At 37.1% G+C, this 22,768-nt stretch overlaps 1 protein-coding gene across 4 annotated transcripts in view; it reads left to right on the forward strand.

Moving 5' to 3' along the window:
* Brinp3 (BMP/retinoic acid inducible neural specific 3) overlaps positions 1 to 22,768 on the forward strand; it is a 434,736-nt gene that overhangs the window by 285,482 nt on the left and 126,486 nt on the right. For all 4 annotated transcript variants that reach the window (NM_173121.2, XM_087580092.1, XM_087580095.1 and 1 more), the window contains one exon: positions 13,610 to 13,846. In NM_173121.2, coding sequence (NP_775144.1) covers positions 13,610 to 13,846 — 237 coding nt within the window. The remainder of the gene's footprint in view (positions 1 to 13,609; positions 13,847 to 22,768) is intronic.

The raw sequence follows: 22,768 nt of genomic DNA on the forward strand, positions 1-22,768 counted from the left end.
AAAAACGGAGAAGTCCAGGCATGTACATACTAGGATTTCAAAGTTATTGACAACGCTAATCTAACAATTTTATTATATCTGGATGATGTAGATCATGTGGAGAAATATCAACTTATTTTTCTTCACAAATTAAGTAGTAATAATTATTAATTCTTATATGGAGAATAATTTTATTGTAAATGCCAACCACTGTTCTCTACTAAGAGAGTATATATATATATGCTTGCATAGTCCATGTAGTCCATGCCTTTTTTATTATTTTTTGTATAATTGGTAATTATTGGTATTATTAATTATTTCTATTCATATTATAAAATATGACAGGCAGTTTCAATTTAACTTAATACAGCAGACAATGATGCCTTAGATTTCTGGTGAGTAGAGGTATAGACGATATTATATCAAGTTGTTCATATTCTCATTATTTAACTTCAGGAGGATTTGTGATTGTTGGCATATGTCCTTTTATTCACTCACACTCTAGAAGGTGATTAAATGTAGGTCTTTAGCAAAAGACCTGGAAATTGTGTGTGTGTGTGTGTGTGTGTGTGTGTGTGTGTATTCTCAAAAGCAGACATAAGAATGTACAGTTCTTCATTCTTAAAAGCAAGAGATAGTGCAACTGACTCGAGATGACACAGTTGTGATGAACACTTGCTGCACGTGGAAAACTAGGATTTGATTCCCAGCATTCACGTAGAAACTCAGCCTCTGGTTCCACCTTCAGGTCATGTGATGTCCTCTTCTGACTATGGTAGGCCACTTCATGCAAAAGATATCCTCACACATTCAGACAAACACCCACAATCATAAATAAATACAATATGTAAATATTTTCTAAAAGAAAAAAAAACAGAAATGCACATTATCATCATAAGTATTATTGAAATGACCTGATAGCCCCAATGAAGAACTGTGTTGATCAAAATGGGAATTTATTGAGCAGAATTAATTTTCTGTCATTTCTATTTCATTTCCCTTTCAGAATTTTATACATTATATATATATATGTATATATATGTGTGTGTGTTTTGTTTAACATAAAATCATTTAGAAATTACACTCTATATTCTAATTATATAAATGTAAAAACAAAATATATCCATAATAATTTATGTTCAAAGAATCCTAAATGGTTAATAATTACTATTTACTTCAAATATTATAATTTAAAAAATTTATTTGATCTTTATTTTTTGGGGGGGAATAAATGAGGCATTTTTATTTATTTTTTCACGTTTTTCATTGGATAATTTTTTATTTACATTTCAAATGGTATTCCCTTTCCTGGTTTCCCATCCATAAGCCCCCTATCCCATCCCCTCCCCTCTTCTATGAGGGTGTTTCCCCTCCCCAATCACCCCCCATTTCTGCCTCCCCACCCTGACATTCACCTACACTGTGGGGGTCCAGACTTGGCAGGACCAAGGGCTTCTCCTCCCATTGGTGTCCAACAAGGCCATAGATGAGGTATTTTTTTTAATTTAATTTTATTTTTTTTTATTATTAACTTGAGTATTTCTTATATACATTTCGAGTGTTATTCCCTTTCCCAGTTTCCGGGCAAACATCACCCTCACCCCTCCCCTTTCTTATCGGTGTTCCCCTCCCCACCCTCCCCCCATTGTCCCCCTCCCCCCAACAGTCTAGTTCACTGGGGGTTCAGTCTTAGCAGGACCCAGGGCTTCCCCTTCCACTGGTGCTCTTACTAGGATATTCATTGCTACCTATGAGGTCAGAGTCCAGGGTCAGTCCATGTATAGTCTTTAGGTAGTGGCTTAGTCCCTGGAAGCTCTGGTTGCTTGGCATTGTTGTACATATGGGGTCTCGAGCCCCTTCAAGCTCTTCCAGTTCTTTCTCTGATTCCTTCAACGGGGGTCCTATTCTCAGTTCAGTGGTTTGCTGCTGGTATTCGCCTCTGTATTTGCTGTATTCTGGCTGTGTCTCTCAGGAGCGATCTACATCCGGCTCCTGTCGGTCTGCACTTCTTTGCTTCATCCATTTTATCTAATTGGGTGGCTGTATATGTATGGGCCACATGTGGGGCAGACACTGAATGGGTGTTCCTTCAGTCTCTGTTTTAATCTTTGCCTCTCTCTTCCCTGCCAAGGGTATTCTTGTTCCCCTTTTAAAGAAGGAGTGAAGCATTCACATTTTGATCATCTGTCTTGAGTTTCATTTGTTCTAGGCATTTAGGGTAATTCAAGCATTTGGGCTAATAGCCACTTATCAGTGAGTGCATACCATGTATGTCTTTCTGTGTTTGGGTTAGCTCATTCAGGATGATATTTTCCAGTTCCAGCCATTTGCCTACGAATTTCATAAAGTCGTTGTTTTTGATAGCTGAGTAATATTCCATTGTGTAGATGTACCACATTTTCTGTATCCATTCCTCTGTTGAAGGGCATCTGGGTTCTTTCCAGCTTCTGGCTATTATAAATAAGGCTGCAATGAACATAGTGGAGCACGTGTCTTTTTTATATGTTGGGGCATCTTTTGGGTATATGCCCAAGAGAGGTATAGCTGGATCCTCAGGCAGTTCAATGTCCAATTTTCTGAGGATCCTCCAGACTGATTTCCAGAATGGTTGTACCAGTTTGCAATCCCACCAACAATGGTGGAGTGTTCCTCTTTCTCCACATCCTCGCCAGCATCTGTTGTCCCCTGAGTTTTTGATCTTAGCCATTCTCACTGGTGTGAGGTGAAATCTCAGGGTTGTTTTGATTTGCATTTCCCTTATGACTAAAGATGTTGAACATTTCTTTAGGTGTTTCTCTGCCATTCGGCATTCCTCAGCTGTGAATTTTTTGTTTAGCTCTGAGCCCCATTTTTTAATAGGGTTATTTGTTTCCCTGTGGTCTAACTTCTGGAATTCTTTGTATATTTTGGATATAAGGCCTCTATCTGTTGTAGGATTGGTAAAGATCTTTTCCCAATCTGTTGGTTGCGGTTTTGTCCTAACCACAGTGTCCTTTCCCTTACAGAAGCTTTGCAGTTTTATGAGATCCCATTTGTCAATTCTTGATCTTAGAGCGTAAGCCATTGGTGTTTTGTTCAGGAAATTTTTTCCAGTGCCCATGTGTTCCAGATGCTTCCCTAGTTTTTCTTCTATTAGTTTGAGTGTGTCTGCTTTGATGTGGAGGTCCTTGATCCACTTGGACTTAAGCTTTGTACAGGGTAATAAGGATGGATCGATCTGCATTCTTCTACATGTTGCCCTCCAGTTGAACCAGCACCACTTGCTGAAAATGCTATCTTTTTTCCATTGGATGGTTTTGGCTCCTTTGTCAAAAATCAAGTGACCATATGTGTGTGGGTTCATTTCTGGGTCTTCAATTCTATTCCATTGGTCTATCTGTCTGTCTCTGTACCAATACCATGCAGTTTTTATCACTATTGCTCTGTAATGCTGCTTGAGTTCAGGGATAGTGATTCCCCCTGAAGTCCTTTCATTGTTGAGGATAGCTTTAGCTATCCTGGGTTTTTTGTTATTCCAGATGAATTTGCAAATTGTTCTGTCTAACTCTTTGAAGAATTGGATTGGTATTTTGATGGGGATTGCATTGAATCTGTAGATTGCTTTTGGTAAAATGGCATTTTTACTACATTAATCCTGCCAATCAATGAGCATGGGAGATCTTTCCATCTTCTGAGGTCTTCTTCAATTTCCTTCTTCAGTGTCTTGAAGTTCTTACTGTACAGATCTTTTACTTGCTTTGTTAAAGTCACTCCGAGGTACTTTATATTATTTGGGTCTATTATGAAGGGTGTCGTTTCCCTAATTTCTTTCTCGGCTTGTTTCTCTTTTATATAGAGGAAGGCAACTGATTTATTTGAGTTAATTTTATACCCAGCCACTTTGCTGAAGTTGTTTATCAGCTTTAGTAGTTCTCTGGTGGAACTTTTGGGATCACTTAAATATACTATCATATCATCTGCAAATAGTGATATTTTGACTTCTTCTTTTCTGATCTGTATCCCCTTGACATACTTTTGTTGTCTGATTGCTCTGGCTAGAACTTCAAGAACTATATTGAATAAGTAGGGAGAGAGTGGGCAGCCTTGTCTAGTCCCTGATTTTAGTGGGATTGCTTCAAGTTTCTCTCCATTTAGTTTAATGTTAGCAACTGGTTTGCTGTATATGGCTTTTACCATGTTCAGGTATGGGCCTTGAATTCCTATTCTTTCCAGGACTTTTATCATGAAGGGGTGTTGAATTTTGTCAAATGCTTTCTCAGCATCTAATGAAATGATCATGTGGTTTTGTTCTTTCAGTTTGTTTATATAATGGATCACGTTGATGGTTTTCCGTATATTAAACCATCCCTGCATGCCTGGGATGAAGCCTACTTTATCATGGTGGATGATTGTTTTGATGTGCTCTTGGATTCGGTTTGCCAGAATTTTGTTGAGTATTTTTGCGTCGATATTCATAAGGGAAATTGGTCTGAAGTTCTCTTTCTTTGTTGTGTCTTTGTGTGGTTTAGGTATAAGAGTAATTGTGGCTTCCTAGAAGGTATTCGGTAGTGATCCATCTGTTTCAATTTTGTGGAATAGTTTGGATAATATTGGTATGAGGTCTTCTATGAAGGTTTGATAGAATTCTGCACTAAACCCGTCTGGACCTGGGCTCTTTTTGGTTGGGAGACCTTTAATGACTGCTTCTATTTCCTTAGGAGTTATGGGGTTGTTTAACTGGTTTATCTGTTCCTGATTTAACTTCGGTACCTGGTATCTGTCTAGGAAATTGTCCATTTCCTGCAGATTTTCAAGTTTTGTTGAATATAGGTTTTTGTAGTATGATCTGATGATTTTTTGAATTTCCTCTGAATCTGTAGTTATGTCTCCCTTTTCATTTCTGATTTTGTTAATTTGGACGCACTCTCTGTGTCCTCTTGTTAGTCTGGCTAAGGGTTTATCTATCTTGTTGATTTTCTCAAAGAACCAACTTTTGGTTCTGTTGATTCTTTCTATGGTCGTTTTTGTTTCTACTTGGTTGATTTCAGCTCTGAGTTTGACTATTTCCTGCCTTCTACTCCTCCTGGGTGTATTTGCTTCTTTTTGTTCTAGATCTTTTAGGTGTGCTGTCAAGCTGCTGATATATGCTCTTTCCTGTTTCTTTCTGCAGGCACTCAGCGCTATGAGTTTTCCTCTTAGCACAGCTTTCATTGTGTCCCATAAGTTTGGGTATGTTGTATCTTCATTTTCATTAAATTCTAAAAAGTTTTTAATTTCTTTCTTTATTTCTTCCTTGACCAGGTTATCATTGAGTAGAGCATTGTTCAATTTCCAAGTATATGTGTACATTCTTCCTTGATTGTTATTGAAGACCAGTTTTAGGCCGTGGTGGTCCGATAGCACGCATGGGATTATTTCTATCTTTCTGTACCTGTTGAGGCCCGTTTTTTGACCAATTATATGGTCAATTTTGGAGAAAGTACCATGAGGAGCTGAGAAGAAGGTATATCCTTTTGCTTTAGGATAGAATGTTCTATAAATATTCGTTAGGTCCATTTGGCTCATGACTTCTCTTTTCTGTCTACATCTCCGTTTAATTTCTGTTTCCATGATCTGTCCATTGATGAGAGTGGGGTGTTGAAATCTCCCACTATTATTGTGTGAGGTGCAGTGTGTGTTTTGAGCTTTAGTAAGGTTTCTTTTACATATGTAGGTGCCCTTGTATTTGGGGCATAGATATTTAGGATTGAGAGTTCATCTTGGTGGATTTTTCCTTTGATGAATATGTAGTGTCCTTCCTTATCTTTTTTGATGACTTTTAGTTGAAAATTGATTTTATTTGATATTAGAATGGCTACTCCAGCTTGCTTCTTCTGACTATTTGCTTGGAAAGTTGTTTTCCAGCCTTTCACTCTGAGGTAGTGTTTGTCTTTGTCTCTGAGGTATGTTTCCTGTAGGCAGCAGAATGCAGGGTCCTCGTTGCGTATCCAGTTTGTTAACCTATTTCTTTTTATTGGGGAGTTGAGGCCATTGATGTTGAGAGATATTAAGGACTAGTGATTATTGCTTCCCGTTATATTCATATTTGGATGTGAGGTTATGTTTGTGTGCTTTCATTCTCTTTGTTTTGTTGCCAAGACGATTAGTTTCTTGCTTCTTCTAGGGTATAGCTTGCCTCCTTATGTTGGGCTTTACCATTTATTATCCTTTGTAGTGCTGGATTTGTAGAAAGATATTGTTAAAATTTGGTTTTGTCATGGAATATCTTGGTTTCTCCATCTATGTTAATTGAGAGTTTTGCAGGATACAGTAACCTGGGCTGGCATTTGTGTTCTCTTAGGGTCTGTATGACATCAGTCCAGGATCTTCTGGCCTTCATAGTTTCTGGCGAGAAGTCTGGTGTGATTCTGATAGGTCTGCCTTTATATGTTACTTGACCTTTTTCCCTTATTGCTTTTAATATTCTTTCTTTATTTTGTGCGTTTGGTGTTTTGACAATTATGTGACGGGAGGTGTTTCTTTTCTGGTCCAATCTATTTGGAGTTCTGTAGGCTTCTTGTATGTCTATGGGTATCTCTTTTTTTAGGTTAGGGAAGTTTTCTTCTATGATTTTGTTGAAGATATTTACTGGTCCTTTGAGCTGGGAGTCTTCACTCTCTTCTATACCTATTATCCTTAGGTTTGATCTTCTCATTGAGTCCTGGATTTCCTGTATGTTTTGGACCAGTAGCTTTTTCTGCTTTACATTATCTTTGACAGTTGAGTCAATGATTTCTATGGAATCTTCTGCTCCTGAGATTCTCTCTTCCATCTCTTGAATTCTGTTGGTGAGGCTTCTATCTACAGCTCCTTGTCTCTTCTTTTGGTTTTCTATATCCAGGGTTGTTTCCATGTGTTCTTTCTTGATTGCTTCTATTTCCATTTTTAATTCCTTCAACTGTTTGATTGTGTTTTCCTGGAATTCTTTCAGGGATTTTTGCGATTCCTCTCTGTAGGCTTCTACTTTTTTATTAATGTTTTCCTGTGTTTCCCTAAGTGTGTTCATGTCTTTCTTGAAGTCCTCCAGCATCATGATCAAATATGATTTTGAAACTAGATCTTGCTTTTCTGGTGTGTTTGGATATTCCATGTTTGTTTTGGTGGGAGAATTGGGCTCCGATGATGGCATGTAGTCTTGGTTTCTGTTGCTTGGGTTCCTGCGCTTGCCTCTCGCCATCAGATTATCTCTAGTGTTACTTTGTTCTGCTATTTCTGACAGTGGCTAGACTGTCCTATAAGCCTGTGTGTCAGGAGTGCTGTAGACCTGTTTTCCTCTCTTTCAGTCAGTTATGGGGACAGAGTGTTCTGCTTTCGGGCGTGTAGTTTTTCCTCTCTACAGGTCTTCAGCTGTTCCTGTGGGCCTGTGTCTTGAGTTCACCAGGCAGCTTTCTTGCCGCAGACAAGTTGGTTTTACCTGTGGTCCCGAGGCTCAAATTTGCTCGCGGGGTGCTGCCCAGGGGCTCTCTGCAGCGGCAGCAACCAGGAAGACCTGTGCCGCCCCTTCCGGGAGCTTCAGTGCACCAGGGTTCCAGATGGCCTTGGTGTTTTCCTCTGGCGTCCGAGATGTATGTACAGAGAGCAGTCTCTTCTGGTTTCCCAGGTTTGTCTGCCTCTCTGAAGGTTCAGCTCTCCCTCCCACGGGATTTGGGTGCAGAGAACTGTTTATCCGGTCTGTTTCCCTCAGGTTCCGGCGGTGGTGTCTCAGGCAGGGGTCCTGCCGCTCCTGGGCCCTCACCCACGGAAGCCCAGAGGCATTATACAGTTTTCTATTGGGCCAGGGATGTGGGCAGGGGTGGGCAGTTTTGGTGGTCTCTTCCGCTCTGCAGCCTCAGGAGTGCCCACCTGATCAGGAGGTGAGGTGTCTTTCCCACAGGGTCTGGGAGCAGAGAGCTGCTTTGATCTTTACTTTTACACTCCAGATTTTATCTCCCTCCTATCTACCCTATCAAATGACAATGTACTTACATACATGAGATAAATATTTTTAAAACATATAAAATATTTTAATACTGTAAATTTGATAGACCTCATTATTTATTTGAGGTTTAAAGTTACCTGAATATTTTTGTTACTTAAAAAGAAAAGAGTGCTAACACCACTGTTTTTTCTATATGGAGTTTTTTATTTGATGTGATATTTAGTTTTCCATCAATATATTACCTCTGGTCGAAATATACAGTAACTCTAGAAAAATATCTTCATTTATTTAATGATTTTGAGAAATCACATGTGAACAACGTACTGATTTCATCATCTGTGAATCATTGTACAATTTCACAGTTGAAATAGATGTTCTGTGAGTAAACACATTTGACTACAAGCCTGAGAATAGAGAACAGAGTTGTGTTTCTGGTGACCAAATGATGGAGAGAGGACCAGATTCAAACGTTTTCTATACCTGCATGCACACATGCACACACACATGCACACATGCACACACACATGCACACATGCACACACACATGCACACATGCACACACACATGCACACACACATGCACACACGCACACACACATGCACACACACATGCACACATGCACACACACATGCACACATGCACACACATGCACACACGCACACACACATGCACACACACATGCACACACACACACGTGTGCATTTTGAAAACACACATATTTATGAGTAGTTCTTATAAGAGTTTATATTGGAAAGAATTTTGTTTTACAGACGTTCATGTTAAAATTATAATATTGTAATTATTATGTAGTATAAAATATATTATATTTATGTTGATAGTGTAGTACAGTAGTCAGGTTTAAGTAATTAATAAAGATATAATAATGAATAAATATTTTGGAATACTGATTATGAAATAGAATTATGATTTCAGTGATGGATTTCAGTGCATGTGCATTTATGTGTATGTGTGTGTAGAACTGCACATGTCCTAGGCGTCTCTTTTGTATGTAAGTCTTAATGAGCTTTCTATTCTATATTCTTCACATTTTAATATTTACTTTAGTTTTTCTTTCTTTTTTAATTTATTTATTTGTATTGGATATTTTTTATTTGCATTTAAAATGTTATTTTCTTTCCTGGTTTTCCATCCATAAGTCCCCTATCCCATCACCCTCCTCTTCTTCTATAAGGGTGTTCATTCTCCCCAACCACACTCCCTTCCTCCCTCCCTGCCCTGATATTACCCTGCACTGGAGGGTCTAGTATTGGCAGGACCAAGGTCTCCTTCTTCCATTGGTGTCCAAAAAGATCATCTTCTGCTACATATGCAGCTGGAGCCATGGGTCTCTCCATGTTTAATAGTCTTTGGGTAGTGGTTTAGTCCCTGGGAGCTCTGCTTGGTTGTTATTGTTCTTATGGAGTTGCAAGCCCCTTCAGCTCCTTCAGTCCTTTCTCTAACTCGTTCAACAGGGACCCCATTCTCAGTTCAATGATTTACTGCTAGCATTTGCCTCTGTATTTTTCATGCTCTGGCTGAGACTCTCAGGAGACAGCTATATTTGGCTCCTGTCAGTATGTACTTCTTGGCTTCATCACTACTGTCTAGGTTTGGTGGTTGTATATATTTGGGCTGGATACCCATATGGGGCAGGCTCTGAATGGTCATTCCTTCAGTCTCTGTTCCAAACTTTGTCTCTATATCTCCTCCTATGAAAATTTTCCCCCTTTTAAGAAGGACTCATTAAATATACTATGTTCACACAATTTTTATGCTACTCTCCTACTGCTCCATCTAAAATTCATTGCCATTTACTTTAATTATTATTATATATTTATATGATTGCATAAGCAGATAAATACAACCTGCTGAGTTGTTGAGTGCGTGTGTGTGTGCATGCCTCTGTGTGAGTGTGCGTGTGTGAGTGTGCGTGTGTGTGTGTGCATGCCTGTGTGTGTGTGTGAGTGTGTGTGTGTGTGTGTGTGTGTGTGTGTGTGTGTGTGTGATTTGACTGCCTGTTACTGTGTATATATCAGTTATCTGGTTTCTGCTGTATACTGATTTTTTTTTCAGAAGTCACTGATTGTAACTCTTCATCTAGGGATGTTTTGGGTTCTCCTCCATCTGTGTTGACATTCCAGGCAGTTTAAGCTTTTTCAGGTGTTGCTTAGATAGCCTTATTGTTGAGATTACATGTCTTCAGGTTCCCAGTCATAAATAGGAGACGTCCTGAACATCTGGCCATTGCAATTTTTCCAATGTGCGTAATATCAGTTATTCAGCTCATTTTGAAAAAAATGTGATTTCTGAAATAGTTTCTGTTTATGAAAAAAAAGTTTCTTTGAAGAAGGGTGAAAGTTCTATCTGTTGTCATAAGGATAGTTCTTTAGAATGATGTTATATGTCATACTGATTTAGGAAAGTAACAATAGTATATTCTCCTCTAGTTTCTATGATGTTTCAGGCCATTAGGTAGTTGCTGAGGTTTACAGTATAAATCCTAAGGAGACCTTAAGCCCACCTCTCTTTTGTTGTTGTTTTTCAATTTTATTTAATTGTTTTTACACTCTGGATTTTATCCCCCTCCTGGTCCACTCTGACAGCTCCACATCCCATCCCTCCTCCCGCCATCTCCCTGAGGATATCCCCATCCCCTAATCTCCAGCTCCCACCCTACCAAACCTCCTCACTCCCTGTGGCCTCCAGTCTCTTGAGTGTTAAATTCTTCATCTCTGACTGAACCCAGACCTCGAAGTCCTCTGCTGTATATGTGTTGGGGGCCTCATACCAGCTGGTGTATACTGCCTAGTTGGTGGTCCAGTATCTGAGAGATCTCAAGGGTCCAGGTTAATTGAAACTGCTGGTCCTCCTACAGGGTTGCCCTCCTCTAAGCTTCTTCTAGGTTTTCCCTAATTCAACCACAGGGGTCAGCAGCTTCTGTCCATTGGTTGGGTGTAAATATCTGCATCTGACTCTTTCAGCTGCTTGTTGGGTCTTTTGGAGGGCAGTCATGATAGGCCCCTTTTTGTGAGCCCTCCATAGCTTCAGTAATAGTTTCATGCCTTGAGGCCTCCCCTTGAGCTGATTCCCACTTTGGCTCTGTCTCTGGACCTCCTTTTCCTCATCCCTTTTTCCATTTTTGTCCCTACAGTTCTTTCAGACAGAACAAATATGGGTCAGAGTTTTTGACTATGGGATGGCAACCTTATCTCTCACTTGATGCCCTATCTAAGGTGAAATGCCCTACAGTGGAGAGAGAGAACTTATAGATTCCACCTCTCTGTTGGTTCTTATTGACTTAACTGAATCTTGGTGGATCTTTGCCATTCTGATAATTGCATTTCTTAGGTGATGAAGAGAGGTAGGATGGCCTATCTCTCTTTACAGCTGACACATACCTTACAGATAATATTTTAAGAGATGTCAGGTGGGTTTAATTAATGGACAAGAGGAATTTTCTAGGTCAACTTTAAGGTAGCATTTCCTTTATCAAATATATAGTTACTGCAGCCCTCTGATATGTTTCGTAATGCTAAAATCAATATTTTTCTTTATAGATTCTTCTTCCAATATCATCAGAGTACCCCAATGATTAAGTGTGTCAGATGTAGATAATTTAATTGCACAGACTTCTTTCTCATATAGAAATCTAATCTGTTAAGTTTAAGTTTCTTACTTGCCCTTGTTATTGTCCATGCACATTGAAACAACATTATGTGATGTCTTTGAATCTCTCATTAATTTGTGATTTATCGTGGTCATCCTATGACATAAAAATTAAATATTAGAATGTTGAAAACAAGTCATGTGTCACGTCCATGGTCAAATGCTGTCCTTAGTGATCTGTTTTGTTCTCCTAGGGCTAATATAATTATTACCCAATTAGTCATACCTGGTGAATTACATATATTACTATTCAATATTTGTTAATTTACATTCTATTACATTACTAGTGTAATATTATTTTTATTAAATTACTTCCCATGATAGGAGATTATCATGTCCGTCATTTGCACATCCACAGTGTTCCAAGCAAATGATCTTTCAAATAAATTTTCCAATAAATATTTCTATTTAAATTAAAAAAATTAAAATACAACTCCAAATAAATATGTAGAATCATTTTACTGGCAAGTACATGGGATTATTATTTAACAGATAAAGGAACATGGGTAAAAATCTCAATTTTGTGTGAATTTCATTTTCTCCTGAATATTAATGTTTAATTTGGTTTATAGGTAAAAGTCAAGGTGAAAATAATGAATATATTTTGTCATGTAAGAAATGTAAATATTATTGAAACTTCTGTACTTAAAAATTTTTTTAATGTTGATGCAATTCTCTGAATGTTTATTTTTACTTTTACCAAATGGTTCCATCTGTTTTGCTTTTTTCCTACTTTTTGTATATGTTCATGTAATATACGTAGGCTTGTATAAGCACAATCATGTGTCTGTGGCTACACATGTGCCCTAAAATATGTGAACATGTTTGGACATGTTTGTGGGGACATTCCTATCGAACTGTTTTAGTTACTACCTTTTTTTCTTAGGCCTATTATCTTCCCATTTTCCCTTCCTATTTCTCTCCTTTCTACCTTATTTCCTTCCTCCCTTTTCTCCCTCTCTCTATCTCCCTCCCTTCTTAACTCCCTCTCTTCCTATCTCCTTCTTTCTTTCTTTCTTTCTTTCTTTCTTTCTTTCTTTCTTTCCTTCCTTCCTTCCTTCCTTCTTTCTTTCCTTCCTTCTTTCTTTCTTTCTTTCTTTCTTTCTTTCTTCTTTTCTTTCTTTCTTTCTTCTTTCTACGATATATGTAGCTCAGACTAGCCTCTATCCTGTTTTATAAGTTAAAGTGGCCTATAATGCTTTATCTCTTAGCCTCTTCCTCTTAATTGCTGGTAACAGGCACGTGTTATCATATAAGACTTTGTTAGAATATTTTCCTCCTTTAAAATGTTTTTTATGTATTCAGAAATTGTGAAAAGGAAACTATTTTTCTCAAAATATATTCAATGGAAAGTTTCTAATATTAGGTTTAATGTTTATTTCAAATAGCAACTCCCTAAAGACATGGTAACTACCAAACTGGCATCTAATAAAGTAATGAACTGTATCAGTAGAGATGACTTGCACACAACAAAGAAATGGACTGTGAAGAAACTCTGTCAGGCCATCTGCTCCTCTCAGTCTCTGTCCTTGTTCCTAAACAAGAGAATCATATAAGATAGGTTTCACTGTATCCTATGTTAAGGCCTGCCCTCCTGACATTGACCCACTCTTAGAACAAAAGTAATGATATTATTTTATTTTAGTTTTGGCAGAGTGATAGTCTGAAAGTATAATGAATGTATTGGAATTAATAGGCAGCTAAGGGTGGTCATGATTCTTCAACTATGTAGGTTTAGTATAAACTTTGTAAAACATTGTCAAATGCCCTAATATATTTCATCAAAGATTCATAAGATTGGTTTATAAAGAATAGAATAGTAATCATTTGTGTAAAATTTGAGATTCTATATTCCTGTAGCCATCGAGCATAGAAATTGTGTAGGCAGATAATTTTCCTAGTATTTAAAGAGATTTACTTCTTAGGTTAAAATACTAACATTTACCATATCTACACAAGGTGTTGTAAACAAGTGTTTTCTGATTATGTTTGAGGCCACAAACTTGATCTCTTCATTTGTCTTTCAAGGGCTTCAAGTTCTCCTTCCCGACTACCTTCAGGAACGTTTTGTACAGGCAGCGTTGAGCTACATTGCTTGTAATTCTGAGGGGGAGTTTATCTGCAAGGAGAATGACTGCTGGTGCCTCTGTGGTCCAAAATTCCCAGAATGCAATTGCCCCTCCATGGATATTCAAGCCATGGAAGAGAATCTTCTTCGAATAACTGAAACATGGAAAGCCTACAACAGTGACTTTGAAGATTCAGGTAAGACTGACATTTCACTACAGTAAACTTAGTCTTGGTCCCAAATATATGAGGAAAGGGCTGATTACTCCTGTTGAAACGATGTTTTATTTTATACTTGGAAAGTTTATTTATTTTTTATCAACCTCGTAAGTGGATATTTATATTGCATTGTTACTGCTCGATAAGTGTTTTACTAAGGGTATTGGGGGTTTATGTATTGCTTATATGAGATTGGTATTTGAGTGCAACTTGTTCTTGATTTGAAGTTAACCACATATTAAGAAATTGTCCTGTCATTTTAATATTTGTGGTTGTCATCTAATGCTTTTCATGTTTCTCTGCAATTGTCTTGGAGCTCTTGAGCTTCACTTGTGAAGAAAAAGTTGTCAGCATGTCCTGTGTGCCTTCCTAGTCTCATGGCTCACCATAAATTGACCACATTTTTAATTAAATCTAGAGCCATTTGATGTTAATGGTCTGCAGGTTTTCCATTATTTTTGATTATTTGGGAATGCATTACATTCTCTTTTCAATCTGCTTTTTATTAACTACACAACTTATAATCATATGTGTCTGCTTTGAGAGTGTACATTTTTAAAATGCTGACCTTAAAACACTGGAAGGTGAAAACATTCTTTAAAGTAATATAAAAATGTTTAAAGATAGTGTATGATAATGAATAACAAAGCCAAAAATAATAAATCTAATGTATTATGAATGATAGGATTTAGTCAAAATGTACGATGCATGCCTGATCCTCAAGCAAGCAAAGTGAGACATGACATCATACACAACAACAATAAGCAGCACTGGGGAGAATCAATACCATTAGGTCTGTTTTTGTCAAAATAAAGAATGAAGACATAGGAACAGAGAACAGACATTGAGTTTCAAGGGAATAGTTGGTTTTTAACACAGTGTTTCAGTTAGGCCCGGACAATAAGATTTGAGAATAACTGTATAGCTTTGTGACTATAGGAAAAGAGATAGATTGTATATTTGAAAAACTTCTTGATTGAACTCCTAATATTATCAATAAAAGTCTTCTTTATTGTGCGGGATAATGGATACTATACTTAGATTTGATTTAGTTACTCCACATTAGTTCTGCATATCTTAACACTAAATTGTATATCATAATTATAATTTGTCAATTTGTAGTAAAATATAATTGAAAAAAATAGCAGAGTTGTGTTAGAAGGATAGACTTGACAAGAAAGAAGGGAAAGATGGAAAGTACTGGAGAGAAAAATGATGAATGAACACTGACTTCCTGCAAGTGCTTTTCCTTGGGGCACATTTATCATTTCATGGCAGATTTCAAACCTGAGAACCCTCCTAGCCCTTGGAAAAGGTTTCTGCCTCAGGGCAAGTAAGCCGCACAACCTCTGCAGGCCAATTAGATTGTAATGATTATATTGGGAATGCACAGTAGTCAGGAAGTCTTTATAGTCTTTGCCTTAATTTCAGTCTAGATGTGAAAGCTGATGGTTAGATAGTTAAACCAATAAAGCCCGAATTAGTTAACTGGAATCGTATCCAGTGGAATGCTACAATCATGAATACAAGGTTTGAGAGTAAATGTGGTACAGGGCTGTGTAAGGAGAGGTGTGAAGCAAAGCATGATTGCAGCGTTGAGTTTGACTTGAGGGATTTTAACATGATCAGCTCTTATGGTGATTTCTGAGAAATAGAACATATTAAAAAATTACATGGTGGCCTATTGAAGATGAAAGTAGTTTCCAAAATGTTTATGGGGACATAAAATTTCACAGCGTTTTCTTGACTGAATAAAATATTATGCAGAATATCGAGAAATGTCAACCCACATATGCCAAACAGATTCTAACAGACACATAGACAGACAGACAGATGCACGCACACACATACACACACACACACACACTACACACTACACATTTATCATAATGTACTTTTATTTCTCGGCTCTTTTTACTGTTCTACTGGGCTATTTTTCTCTCTTTCTATTCTAACTCCATGCTTCCTTGCTTTTTTCAGCTTTTAATATATTTTTAAGTTATATAAGCAGCATGCTTCCTTCTCTTTGATTAAATTCCCTGTTATTTGGCATGAATGTGTGGCGCGCGCGAGTGTGTGTGTGTGTATGTGTGTGTGCATGCGTGCATGTGTGTGTGTGTTTGTATGTGTGTTCTATATATTCTAAACAATTTTACCTATGAAACATTCATGATATGATTGTCTAAACCAGACCTACACAATGACAGCATCACTTGACTTTCAAACATGGATGGGGGAAATCTCATAAGGCTGTATCCGTTGACTCTAAGGATACTAATACTATTAATTAAAGAATTCGTCATGAATTAAAGAGAGATTGGTGCCAGAACCAGGAGTTGGAAATGGAGAGTAGAGTGGAAATTGTTTAAATAGAGTACTCATTAATGAAAGTATTAAAATATGTAAAAAAAAAAGGGTCATGACAACTCTGTGATAATCTGAGTTAATTTTGTCCGGTTCTTGTGTGTCCTTTTGGTTCTTGCCTGATTGCTTTTAGTGGATCTTGTGGTACTATAATGAATGGAAAGAATAAAATAATAGAAGTGAATTTATTTGCCTTAATCCATACCTGATCTGGAAAACCATGCAAGTTCCTCATATTTTGAATATTTAAGCTAAAACATACTATAAAACATCATAGGAGACAAGATTCATCAAAATAAAATAAAGTGAGCCTGATATATCTGCTTCCTGAGAGGCTCTGCCAGAGTCTGGCAAATACAGATGTGGATGCACACAGTCAATAATTGGACAGAACGTAGGGACCAAAATTGAAGAGTGGGGGAAAGGACTGATGGAGCGGAAAATTTTGCAACCCCATAGGAAGAACAAGAATATCAACCAACCAGACCACCCAGAACTCTCAACAAAAGTACACATGGAGGGACCCATAGCTCCAGCTGCATATGTATCAGAGAATGGCCTTATCTGGCATCAGAGAGAGGAGAGGCCCTTTGTCCTGTGAAGGTTTGATACCCCACTGTAGGGGAATGCCAGGGTGGTAAGGTGGGAGTTCATGGGTGGGTGGATGGATGGGGGGGAGCACTCTCATAGAAGCAGAGGGAGGGGGGATGGGATGGGGGTTTGTGTAGGGGAAACCAGAAAGGGGGATACCCTTTGAAATGTAAATAAATAAAACATCCAAAAAACACCCTAAAAACAGAAAATATAAACAAATATCTATAAATATTATAAAAGCAGAATGAATAGGTTCTATGCTTCCAATTAAAGAGTGAACTATAAAGACTAGTCATAGGAATGGAAGAAAATTTTAGAAAATGATCAGGAAAGGGTATAATATTTAGAATATAAGGAACTGTAAAATCCAAGAGCAGCAATTGACAGAAATCTACCTAAATCATTTTTCCATAAAACATGATATATGACTTGACAAAATTATGTTTTAAAAAAAGCTTAAAATTTCTAATCAGGGAGGCAATGAAAACTAAAGCATCAAGACATACTTTATTCAGTAAGAATAGCTGTAGTCATCCAGTGGGATATAGCAACTGCCAGTGGTGTGCACTGGACCTTTGCATACAATGAGGATATGAAATAGCAACCCTATAAGAAAAGGAAAGATGCCAGTTCACCCAAATCTTAACATCGAATGCTCCATGAAGTCACAGAACCATCAAAGTCCTACTACACTATATCAAAAAATGAAATTTAATCACTTTCAATATATGTGAAAATAGAGATGATTATGTTTAGAGAAATAACTGAGGCACATAAATATAAATTCCATATGATTCGATTCAAAAGTAAAATTTAAACAAGAATTCCAGTAAGTGAAAAAATAGACAAACAGATGAGAGCAGAAAGCTTTCTCAGAATGTGGTAGAAGTTCTGGTGTGCTATTGTTTAATACTGTCATGATGGCTAGTAGATGAAAGGGCTTTGAGGTTTTCATAATAAAGTCCTGGTACAACAGAAGCAACGATGATCTGGATATTATGCAAGGCACATGTGTACTGATATGAAAAATCATACTTTATGTGACAGTTAAAATATCCTTAACAGATGGTAGAAACCCAGACATTGAAAATTGAAGATGTAAATACTGAAATGAGCAGCTAAACTCTTTCTGCTTGCCATCATAATGTTGTCTGAATGAAATAAAGGGCAAGAAGCATAAGATAAATATGGTAAAATATTCACCAGATGTGTAGAATCAAAATTTGGGATAGGAAAGTGTGTAAAGCATCATAAGGTGCTATTGGAAAGTAATAAACAAATTACTTTTTTTAAAATAAGTTTTCTTATTGGATATTTTTAATTTACATTTCAAATGTTATTTCCTTTCCTGGTTTCCTGTCCATAAGCAGCCAATACCATTCTCCTCCTCTTCTTCTATAAGGGTGTATCACCTCCCCAACTATCCCCCCTTCCCACCTCCCCACCTCCCCACCTTAACATTTGCCTACATTGGGGGGTCCAGCCTTGGCAGGACCAAAGGCTTCTCCTCCCATTGGTGCCCAACAATGCCATTCTCTTCTACATGTGCAGTTGGAGCCATGAGTCTGTCCATATGTAGTCTTTGGGTAGTGGTTTAGTGATTGGGAGCTCTGATTGGTTGGTATTGTTGATCTTATGGGGGGTTGCAAGTTCCTTCAGCTCCTTCAGTCCTTTCTCTAACTCCTCCAATGGGGACCCTGTTCTCAGTCCAATGGTTTGCTAGTAGCATTCGTCTCTGTATATGTCACACTATGGATGTGACTCTCAGGAGACTGCTAATTCAGGCTCCTGCCTGCCTGCACTATTTGGCTTCTTCAATATTGTCTAGTTTTGGTGGCTGTATTTATATATGGGCTGGATCCCTAGGTGGGGCAGGCTCTGAATGGCCATTCCTTTGGAATTCTCTGCTCCACACTTTGTCTACATATCTTTTCATATGAATATTTTTGTTCCCCCTTCTAAGAAGGACTAAAGCATCCGCATTTTGGTCATACTTCTTCTTGTGCTTCATGTGGTCTGTGGATTGTATCTTGGGTAATTCAAGCTTTTGGTCTAATATCCACTTATTAAAGAGTGTACCATGTGCGGTTGTGTGTGTGTGTGTGTGTGTGTGTGTGTGTGTGTGTGTGTGTGTGTGATTGGCTTACTTCACTCAGGATATTTTCCAGTTCCATTCATTTGCCTATGAATTTCATGAAGTCATTGTTTTTGAAAGCTGAGTAGTATTCCATTGTGTAGATGTAACACATTTTCTCTATCCATGATTCTGTGAAAAGCATCTGGGTTCTTTTCAGCTTCAGCCTATTATAAATAAGGCTACTATGAACATAGTGGAGCATGTCTTCGTTGTATGTTGGAGAATCATTTGGGTATATGCCCAGGAGTGGTGTAGCTGGGTCCTCAGGTAGTACAATGTCCAATTTTCTGAGGATCTTCAAAACTGATTTCCAGAGTAGTTGTACCAGCTTGCAGTCCCACCAAAAATGGAGGAGTGTTCCTCTTTCTCCACATCCTCAACAGTGTCTGCTGTCATATGAGTTTTTTTTTTTTTAATCTTAGCCATTCTGACTGGTGTGAGGTGGAATCTTAGGGTTGTTTTGATTTGCATTTCCCTGATGACTAAGGATGTTGAGCATTTCTTTAGGTGTTTCTCAGTCACTCGATATTCCTCAGTTGAGAATTCTTTGTTTAGCTCTGTATTCCATTTTTAATAGGGTTATTTGGCTCTCTGGAGTCTAACTTCTTCAGTTCTTTGTTTATTTTGGATATTAGCCCTCTATCAGATGGAGGATTTGTAAAGATCTTTTCCCAATCTGTTCATTGCTGCTTTGTCCTAATGGTAGTGTCCTTTGCCTTACAGAAGCTTTGCAATTTTATGAGGTCCCATTTGTTGATTCTTGATCTTAGAGCATTAGCCATTGGTGTTTTGTTCAGGAAATTTTCCCCAGTGCCCATGTGTTCAAGACTCTTCCCAACTTTTTCTTCTATTAGTTTGAGTGTATCAGGTTTGATGTGGAGGTCCTTGATCCACTTGGACTTAAGCTTTATACATGGTGATAAGAATGGATTGATTTGCATTCTTCTACGTGCTGACTTCCAGTTGAAACAGCACCATTTGTTGAAAATGCTATCTTATTTCCACTATGTGGTTTTACCTTTTTAATCAAAGATCAAGTGATCATATGTGTGTGTGTTCATTTCTGGGTCTTTAATTTTATTCCACTGATCTATCTGCCTGTCTCTGTACCAATACCATACAGTGTTTATCACTAGTGCTCTGTAATACTGCTTGTGGTCAGGGATAGTGATTCCCCCAGAAGTTCTTTTATCGTTGAGGGTAGATTTTGCTATCCTGGGTTTTTTTGTTATTCAGAACGAATTGGCAAATTGCTCTTTCTAACTCTATGAAGAAATGAGTTAGAATTTTGATGGGGATTGCATTGAATCTGTACATTGCTTTAGGCAAAAAATAAGTTTTATCCTAATTAAAGGCATGATTAGTAAACCAAATTTCATTTTAGTAAAACATATGGGAGTCACTGAGTAAATCATTGAAAGCAATGATGATTGGAATATGGAGTAGGAAGCATGCACTTGGAATGCATGTATGGTGTGTTGTTGTGCAGCATGAGCTGAGTGGCATCATGCTCACGGTCACAATGGAACGAGTGTCTAAATATATCTGAAGTATGATGTTACAAATATTGATCATGTAATGTGGGAGCTAGAAGACAGGGGAAGTGACTGTGGGAGACTTCCTCTAGGTCATGAAAGACCTGTAGTAGTCACGATCTCACAACAACTAGAATTGCCTGCATTTGCAAGAGTCTGACAAGATTATACCTGAATTCTCTCGTGCCACTTGTCTCTTGGCATCCTCTGGGGAAGAGACCGCTATCGTCTTTTTTTTTTATGGCCACAGATTATCCCCTCAAGTTTTAATAAATAGTTCAAAACCTATAGCCATGTAGACCCCCTTGGTTAAGCTCATTAGATAAGAAGGAACACAAGAGACAGGAATATGGGGGAATACGAAAAGTGGTTAATAGGATTAGAGCATGTGTGAAAGGTAGGTAAAAGATAGACAGAATGTATCATGTTGCTGTATGAAGTTGCAGGAGAATAAATTTGATAAAATTATTTTAAAAGCAATTCCCTACACAGTCATTTAAAAACTACACTTCTATATCTTACTGCTGTTTCGCCAACTACCAGAGAAATTAAACAATAAATTGTGTTTTTGTAAAACAATGATAGTTAAAATTATTTTGTTTTATAACTTCTAGAACTTAAAGATGCAAGACATAAGAATTTGTCATGCTTACCTTTATTGGAGAAAATCAAATCCTTTTGTACTTTACATAAAGAGACAAAAGCCAAGCCCCAAGAAAATAAGGGACACATTGTAGTTTATTTTTAAATGGTTGATTCGATTTAACTTGAAAAATAAAACAAATGCTAGTAATTAACAGACTAAATATATTTTCATTGAAACAGAGATATATCAGAGTGTAATTCTTTAATTAGGAGGATAATTATCTGAGTTTAGAAGTGTTTTTCTCAGGTACCAATAACAGCATGAAGTATGTCAGGGTGCATACCACAGTAATTTAAACTGCTAATTGCAGTCACCACACAAAAAACGAAAAAGAGTAAGTTGCAAATTTCATCAGGTCGAGATAACTTGTTTGTAAATGTTTTTCTGTTAGCTATGCTTACAATTTTCACATGTAAAATCCAATTTGTAGATTAGAACAGCATGCTTGTGTATCGGTCATTTTGTTCTGTTATATGCAAGTCTTAGAAAATATACTTATTACAACCTGTAAACAAAAGTGTCAGGCAGTTTTAAGGACAAATGTACTAATTTTTGAAACTTGCAATCTGTGAATGTATTCAAAATACTTAATTACAGGAAAATGTTCATTTGAGTTTAGAAGAATCTTTCTGAGGGTAAAATAGCAATATGGGGTATTTCACAGTGTGAACCACAGAAATTTATAAGGCTGATTATAAAAATAATATAGAATGCATTAATTCTTTACATTTTCAGACAATGAAGCATTTATACTAAACGATGTTGATACTCAGGTACATCGGGTCATTACAAATGAAGAGAATAAAAACATGACTAATCATATACTCTTTCATTTGCAATAACTATTATTTATTTGGTATGCTTCATTATTTGAAAAATAACAGTTATATTTTCATTAATGAAAATCTAATATTTTCTCATGTTTGGGTCAAGATTCCCATCCTTTATGGAGAAAATTAGAATATTTAAGTCTTGCCTACATATCTAGTTTTCATTTAAAATTAAACTATTAAATGGTTTACCAAATCTGCCCAAAACAAATAAACACAAACAAATGGCATTATATTCTCTATTACTTTTTAAATTTAATTATTTTTATAAGTAAAAAACTTATTTATATAGGGAAGGGTTATAGAATACAGGAGTTTATTACAGGTAATTGTCTTAAAGGAAAAAAGTTTGTTTGATATAAACCTAAGTATTTTAGAAAGATTTTGACATGACACTTTGAAATACTTCTGTTATCACTTGGCTTAACAGAATCAAATGTGTGATATGCAGTCAACAGTATTTCAACAAGAAGATGTCCTATTACATTAAAGGATGTTTATGTGGTGTTCTAAGAATGTCAGTTAGAGAACACCTCATAATGACATATGTCTAGGTGTGACTTTTGGAGAGTGTTGGGCATTTAAACATTTGATATGAAATTTTGATGAACTCCCTAAGGAAAAGACTATATGGAATGTTGTGTTTCAGAAAGGCTCATGTATGTTCATCTACAAATTTAAGATTTATTCATGCCTCTGAGTTTCCTGTACAATATTTTTCAAATTTACCTTCTTTAAAAATTTCACCTCAGGTAACAGTCGACTATCACCTTATAAGAAAATCAAAAACACAAA

This window comes from Rattus norvegicus, chromosome 13, assembly GCF_021556685.1.
Source record: "Rattus norvegicus strain SHRSP/BbbUtx chromosome 13, alternate assembly SHRSP_T2T, whole genome shotgun sequence".
Lineage (NCBI taxonomy): Eukaryota > Metazoa > Chordata > Mammalia > Rodentia > Muridae > Rattus > Rattus norvegicus.